The sequence below is a fragment of the Acyrthosiphon pisum genome, chromosome A2 (genome assembly GCF_005508785.2).
Source record: "Acyrthosiphon pisum isolate AL4f chromosome A2, pea_aphid_22Mar2018_4r6ur, whole genome shotgun sequence".
NCBI lineage: Eukaryota > Metazoa > Arthropoda > Insecta > Hemiptera > Aphididae > Acyrthosiphon > Acyrthosiphon pisum.
Genome location: NC_042495.1, coordinates 18,669,733 through 18,678,110, shown reverse-complemented (window position 1 = coordinate 18,678,110; position 8,378 = coordinate 18,669,733). Strand labels below are relative to the sequence as shown.

Sequence of the window (8,378 nt, the reverse complement as noted above, 5' to 3'; positions counted from 1 at the left end):
GGATTTTGATAATTTACGGTAGAAATATTTGCTTATAAATGGTTGCTATTGGTTATGTATATAAAAAAAAAAATAATAATAGTATATTATATATTGGTTACTATTGGTTAATCTGGCATGTTTGTTGATTAGTATTTTTATTTTTATCAATATATATGTCTGAGAATCAGCTATTATCTAAGTTTGTATGCTGTGCTATAAGTAATTCCGGATTTATATGCATAATATTAATCACACAGTCACAGATATGTATAATAAACATATATTTATTATACATATCTGTGCACACAGTAGTGTATGGTTGACACGTAACAACATACACTCTATGTGGTTATTTTTTATTATTTGTTTCCGTGGCACGCGCGTCTATGGCATTAAAAGTTATATTTTACGACAAATTTTTTTTTGATTTTACTCAATTTTACTTCACCTTGATTTTACTTATAAGAGGTCTAACTTACACAGATTTTTTTTTCACGTTTAAAAAGGGTTAAATTGTTTTTTTTTACTCATCAGATTTTAGTACGGTTTGGTTAGGTTTTTGTATTAATTGATTATATTAATCCATCGTAGGTGGAATTAAGTAAAAACGACAAACTTGGTATACCTTTGATATTTTAGAGTTAAATCATACACTTACGTACAAACAGCATGAGGTCCGCGATCTACCGCAGGTAGATTGCTTACCTGATAATTTACTGCTGCGAATCAGAATTTTAATTCCGTGCAACAGAAAAGTTAAGATAAATCTAGAACATAATACACCGAATGTTAAACGACGCATTGAACAACTAACGCATTTGAGTCATACACAGTTTGTACATTTAACGGGTAACGAAGTGCACGGGATCAGCTAGTAAAATAATATAAATAATACATGATATTTATTTTTATTAAAATTGTGTTCAATTGTTTTTCATATGTAAACGTTATACGAGTACAATTCTTCAAAGTAATATATATTCATGATTTTTTTTTAATATTTTCATTTTCCAAAATTCAATATAAATACAATAAAATTAACATCATAAATGATAATAGAATGCATAATTTAGTAAAACATTTTTTTTTTTTTTTTTTAATGCACTAAAAATAAATAAAATAAATCAATTAGAAGAATATAAAATAAAAGCATTTTGAACTCATAAATATTATAATCTTACTGGTATGCATAATTTTACTTTTATCATACAATTTGAAAAAAAGTATACCTAATAATACCTTTATTAAGAAGGTTGCAGTACTTGATAGGTGATTTAATAATTAATATATAATATTTATATTAAGCCATTAGTTTAATATAATACGAATTAAGACCTTTCATTTAACACATTTTTTACTTATCTTATGAAATATTAAAATAAAATTTATTTTGAAAAATGAAACTCATTGCCTTTGAATTTCATTCAAACTTTTAAAAGCTTTATTAACAGCATTTAACAATTGCTCTTTACGTTGTCTTTCTTCTGCAACACCTACTTTTTCAACGAGCATTCTACCAGAAGACGGATTGTTGGTAAATGGCATAAACACATCTGCCTTTAATTTTTTGTCAAATTTTTTCAGAACAAAGTTAACCAATTTATGGTTAATACGGTTTGGCACAAAATCTCTTAAAGTATTCCTGGTGAATTCAAAGTAGCAACGTGTAAATTGTTTGTGTAATTTTACTTGTACATTAATTTCATTTTTATAATCATTTAAACCACCCATACTAGATAATATATTTGTGTACATGTTATGTACAATTTCTTTTTCTATATTTTCGAATTCAGAATAGACATTGGAAGTTGATTTATTTGAAAAAATATTACTATAATATTGTCCTTTATTTTGGATAAAAGATGAATGGCACTCGGTTGATGAATTAATCAATTCTAAAAGGTAATTGGGGTTAGTTGTATTTAAGATTTTCTGATGTGTTTTAATGTAAGATTTTATAGATTTTTTAATATTCTTTAATTTAATCTCCAATAAGTCGTCTAGGGTGCTTCTTACCTGAAATCAAAAGTACAGTAACTATTTTAATAAAGCCAAATAAAATGTATTTTGTATTATTTTTATTGATTTGAAATATTGAATGCAGTTATAAAATTAAATTTATTAAGTGCTATCTATAAAACTTATCATAGAAATAAAAATATTATTAATAGGTAACCTAGTCTAGAAAAATAATTAATACCGGATTTTACTTAATATATTATTATATTGATATGTATGCACTTCTCTTTGGATCTACCAATTTATCAACATATACAAGATGCCACTTAAAGACTCACTGCCCGGATGAAAACTGTTTTTTTGTAGTTTACTTATAAATTAAAAAAATTACGAGTTTAATGAAAATAAAATGTTGAAACGTCAACATTTTCTGAAAATTAAACCTTATAAATTGGCTGTATTTAATTGTTTCAAAAATAAAAAATAAAAAATTACATTTTTATACTTTTTCACCAAAAGATGTAATGAAATTAAAAAATAAAATATATGTAGTCCCTGTCTGTGAGTCTTATAAAAAAAAATCAGATTTATGATAAATATATTATCTCATGAGATATCTTAATGGATAAATCATGAAGACTAGAGATCATCTGTAGTCTTTATGGGATAAATCTTCGTGGACACCCTTTTTATCACTTAATTCATGCTAACATGTACAGTGTACAATCCGCTCATACACTTATTGTTGATAAATAAAAATTATTTACATATTGTAAGAATTATCTTATTTAAAATATGATTTAAAAAAGATTATTGGAGCAACAAATGGATATTGTTTGTATAATTTTTTATATTTTAATTAATATAAATAATTCATAGATTTGATCACTTATTTTATATAAGCTATTTTTACTCGGGTATCTATCAAATGCTACAGTAGTGTTTGATTAGGAGACCAAATCGATGGTGCTTTGTAAAAAGCGACGTTACCACATAATTCAAATTGCTCAAAAGAAACTAAATAGAGTTTTTTAAAAATGATAATGTTGAAATCGGTTGATCTCGGATATACCTTCATATCATAGACAATAGACCTATAAACTATAGTATATTATTCGGAATAAGATCATACCAGATTTATGTGGAAAAACCGGTTTTAACCATGGTCGCCATGGTATGTTCTTAATCTGAATAGAGTATAGTTATTGTTCTGTGGTTATAGGTCTTTGCTTCATAGTAGGCATGTTGATAATTTAATAAAGCTTATCATCAAAATGCATAAACGTAGTGCCTAAACACAAAATTATTTGAGTCTTCATGGCTTAAACATATTATGTGAATTATACTATTATCATTCAAAATTATAGTACCTAGTCGTGGTATGCGCTATGCACCGTTTTATAATTTAGATTCTTGAACGCCCTTCTATCATTACCTCTTATAATTATTAATTGTGTGGTAAATGCCCTTTTAACATGTTTAGTATATACCTATATAATTATTTTGTTTGGATGTCTTGGATGACTTGTATAGAATATAAACATCAATATTTTTAACCACCTTTTTTTACGGATAATTTAGTAAATTAGTTTTTTCTGAAAATGTTGATACCATATATTTTTGTGGTATACGCCCTTTTTACAAAACACCATCGAAGTATTTAAAGAAATAATCTTTTTGATGTTATTTCTCCATAATAGAACTATAAAAATATTAAAATAATTCCTCACTCATACAAATATTTCCTATTTAACTATAATAAAGTCATATTTACATCATTTTTTAGTTTTGGAAATCTTTCAAGGTCATCCAACAATTTTTGATCAATTGAATCAAGAATGTTAAACATTTCTTCACGCACAACGTCCACAAATGATAAAGCTGGCTCAATGAGATTTTCCAATTGTTTGCTTACCATAATTTCCAATGCCTTGTGATTCACTAGTGAACTTTTTTTAATACCAGAAGTATTTAATAAGTAATTTTCTATTTGTTTATCACTCAAATTATCCAACGGATCCACCTCCATGAATTTTTTATAAAAGTTATCTTGTATAATATTTACAATTTTTGCACCACCTATTAGCATTTGATCTGATGTATCTTTTCTATCTCCGGTTACGGTTTCACAGTATGATTTGTTAATGTCATTTAATAATTCTAGTACAAATGTTTTTTCGCAGTCAGCTATTTCCAATGTTTTTAATTCACTTTCAAGTCTTGTTTTGGTATCTTGTAAGTTTTTGCGCAAGATTGGAATGGTTTTTTTAATATGTTTAATTAATATATGTTGTAGTGTATCAGCCAATACTTTGTTTCCATGCTTTTTACAAATATCTGGATAATTAGTTCTAAAAAACTCTGTTTCATTTTTTAGGGTCTCCTCTAATGTCTTATTCTCGATTAGATCTTTTTGAGACCTATTAACCACACCAATAATACCAAGTTTTACTGGAATTACTTTACCACAAAGAAGATCAACTTTATCGCTCTTGGTACCTTTATCAATAATATCCAACTTGGTAACCACGGCAATTGTCCTTGCACCTTCAGGATCCCATTGTTTAGCTATTTTCAGACTTTCTGAGGTCGCAGGATCTGTATTAGCAGTGACCACGGCTAAGATTATAGCGTTTGGCTGTCGAACATATTTTAATATCAGTTGTAGGATTTGTTCTTCAATGTCTGTTGGTTGATTACCAACGGGTAATTTAGTGATTCCAGGCAAATCAACAAACGTTAGAGTGTACAAGGGGGTATAAACTTTTAACACTATTGGCGTGTCGGTAATTCCCTTATTTTCACCAGCCAAAATGTCGGTTTGTACCTCTATTTCTTTTCTTACTTCATCAAAATCATGAAACACAATGTTTTCTTTATGTGAAAAACAAGCCCATTCTTTAATATTTGTACTATTTGTTATTTTTAACATGGATTCCATATCTTCTTTGGTATACTTAATCATTTGTAGAATTAAAGGAGCACGAGTTACAATGCCTGTTCCTCGTGGCAAAAAAGATTTGCCCACCAAACTCTCAAGAACTGAACTCTTACCAGAGCTTTGGGACCCAACAACGACAATCTGAGGTAAATCAATTGGATTATCATTGACCACAGCAAACACATCTTGCAGTTTATTAATTGTTTGAATCAACGACTCCATAGCTTAAACGATCAGAAACCCTGGAAACTAAAATATTTAAATTTAAAATCTTTGTAATATAATATAATATATTTAGATATATTCGTTTAATTTCAGATGTTTTTTATCACTAACAAATAAAATTACTATAGAATATACTTAACAAGTAATACATTTTTAATTAGAAACCTAGAATATCTTAGATTGTGTAAGAAGCTTGTGAGAGTTGTATAACTAAAAATATAAATATTTTATTATTGACATAATAAAGAAAGTTTTTAGTAATTTGAGGTATTACAATGTTCATATTTTTATATCACTATAATATTATAGACCTACTATTCTTTTTAGATTCTGGGTGGACCGATGAATGTATTCATTTGATTTTACAATGATGTGTATTAAATTCTGAGCAGAGGGATGAAATTATTATGCTTGCAATGATGTGTGTTTTTTTTGGTGGCTATGATCATCTTTTAGGACAATAAAAGTGTTTAAATTTTCTTCAACAGTAGTTTTTAAAAGCAGAGTGAAAAACAAAAGAAAAATTAAGTAAAACGGGAATTCGTACGCAAATTCAATTTTGGTTTTTATGTAAATGTAAAACAAATGACCGTAGACCGTAGACCGTATACATGAGTAGGTACATGACATTTTGACTGAATTTTTATATTAGCATTTTCTATACACCATAACATTTTCAAAATATTTTGACTTATTTTGAGCTGTTTACGGACATATTCAATTTCCAATTTTTTTAGTTTTTTATTCTTTACATATCAATACAATTTTATTTATTGGGTAAAAAATCGAAAATTTAAAATATTAAAAATCCAGTCACAATTTTTTTATAGGCAGTTAAAGTTCAAATTTAGACAAAATACGTAAAATTCATGATAACGTGCAAATTATTTCTATACTATACTTGATAAAATGTTCTAAGGTACAACAGTACAAGATTTCTTTTAAGTTTTCCTATTTCTAGAGTTTTTAGATTTTGTGATTATTTTGTTCATACTATTCATAGGTGACATATTTATGTTATTTTTAATAATTATGAATACTCTTGAATATAGTAAAACTTTTGAAATTACAATTATACAATTTTCTTCTTTACATTAAAAAAAAAAAACAGTATACAACTGCTAAAAATTACGCATTAAACATGTTGGTGTTCCTAAAAACCCATTTGAAACTGGTAAGTGGATGTCACTCAGATGTATAATATTTTACAAGTGGGTCACTGTATTGGATGGTGTTATTGGTATTAAATTTGAATTCAATGACATAATATTTAAAAATTTATATTATTTATATTTATCAATTTATAAAATCGCGGGATTTCTGGTGATCGGCCTTATCGGTCGAGTATGACCGATCGTCGCCATAGATATTATAAGACCGGATCCGTATCCGGACCGGTCGTGTGTTATATAAAAATTATTAATTTGCTGTATTGTGTGTGTATACTGTGTACCCCGATCGGTCGGACGACCCACGTAGGAATATTATTTTGTAATTTGTTCTTAGTTGTACTTTAGAGTACCTATATAATTGTATAAATAAATTTAATAAAAAAAAACACTGTAATACTTACATAGAAAAATATGGTCGGATCTGCTGCGACTTTTGACGGACGAATAGGTAGTTCACAAAATAAAACGGACAATAGTTTTTAAAGATGCGACCGGTGATAAATTGACCGAAAGAATAGTGTTGGTGAATAGTGGCTCACAAGTCACAGTCGCATTGGCCTGAAACACTGCAACTGTACAAGTACAAGTGGCAGCTCGTGTATATTATATGTGCACAAGTGCACGTGCATTACAGGTACCTACCCAAACTCAAGAAAAATTGAAAACATAATTCATAATAATACAACTAAGTAGGTACTTATAGTGTTGTTAAGATTATTTAAAAAAATAAAAAACATAAATTCAAAATATTATAGTATATATTAAATATCTTAGTTATTTTTTTTTTTTTATTGTAATTCTAACTATGTATTATATTCATAACATCTAATATTAAATATTGTTATTACATTTTGATATACATTTAATAAATAGTATTAATTATGAATAAATCATACAATTTTCTGAAATTCAGTTTTAGTTGATGCTATCAATCAAAAGCTTAAATCTTAACTATTAGTATGTCACATGTAATCTATGTACATGGTCAGTGGCGCAGCAAGGGGGGGGACTGGCAAAATGAGTAGTTGCTCCAGGCGGCAGGGGCGGCCAAATATTTAAAGGTGGCAAAAAAAAGTCGATAATGTCGTGTGTAATATAAAAAAAATGAAATATTTAGTAGAATAAAATAAATTTTAATTATTTTAGTTAACGAATTTATAATATATCAATAATTGTCGGAATATCTAAAATCGTAATGAAATTGAATATTATAACTATTAGGTTCTATTGGGAGAGAACGCTGTTTATTATGGACTTTGTTTTCGTAATACCTAGTACCTATGTAGGTACTAATAGTACTATTTTTAATATTATCACTACATTTAAAACAAGGTTTCTTATAAATAGTTAAAAAAAACAACAAAAAAATAACGAAATGAGTTATTTATCTAAACAAAGAATAACATTTTTAGTCAGGTATTTTGTTATAGTTATTTTATTTTTTATTTTTTTAATAAATATACAATCTATACTGCTTAGCATACTAAGTACATGTGAAAGACTGAAAACATATTTGTATGCGTGTTTAAGAAGTCAATAACTTTGCTTGAGGGTAATATTTTGTTAAAATTAAAATTATTATTCTGGGGTACCTACCTACTATTGATGTATTTATAATACCTACAATATTATATTTTATAAAATATAAAATATATTAAAAGTGTCAGTGTAATGTCCTTTTAAGAGGACACTACTCATGCATTTGTTGTCTCCCTCATATACCTACATATTCTACATAGCAAATATCCGTTCACTAGTTTCAATAGTGTGCTGTTATTTTGATATTATAGAGTGGATCAACTTATTATAAACTTTTAGGTAAGATTATAATCTGTACTTAAGCGTCAGTGATTTTTTGATATTTTCATTTTCAAGCAAGATAGAGGTACCTATATGAAATATCAAAAATTAAAAATGCTTATATCTCGTTTGAAAATTAAAAGTCGATGCTCAAGCGACAAGCACGGATAATGTTCTTATCTTAAAATTGTATAATAGGCCAATTCACTCTAATATCAAAATTACAGCGCACACTTTTGAAACTATTGAATAAAAATGTTGCTATGTCGTACATGTGTAAGATGGAGACAACAAATGCA

At 27.3% G+C, this 8,378-nt stretch overlaps 1 protein-coding gene across 1 annotated transcript; it reads right to left on the bottom strand.

Moving 5' to 3' along the window:
• Window positions 1–1,160: 1,160 nt before the first annotated feature.
• On the bottom strand, window positions 1,161–6,862 carry LOC100164495 (dynamin-1-like protein). The gene is made up of 3 exons (XM_016800621.2): window positions 6,681–6,862; window positions 3,716–5,131; window positions 1,161–1,998 (listed from the first exon to the last, which is right to left on the bottom strand). The coding sequence occupies exons 2-3, from the start codon at window positions 5,102–5,104 to the stop codon at window positions 1,387–1,389; spliced, it is 2,001 nt and encodes a 666-aa protein (XP_016656110.1). The 5' UTR covers window positions 5,105–5,131; window positions 6,681–6,862; the 3' UTR covers window positions 1,161–1,386.
• Window positions 6,863–8,378: the final 1,516 nt, after the last annotated feature.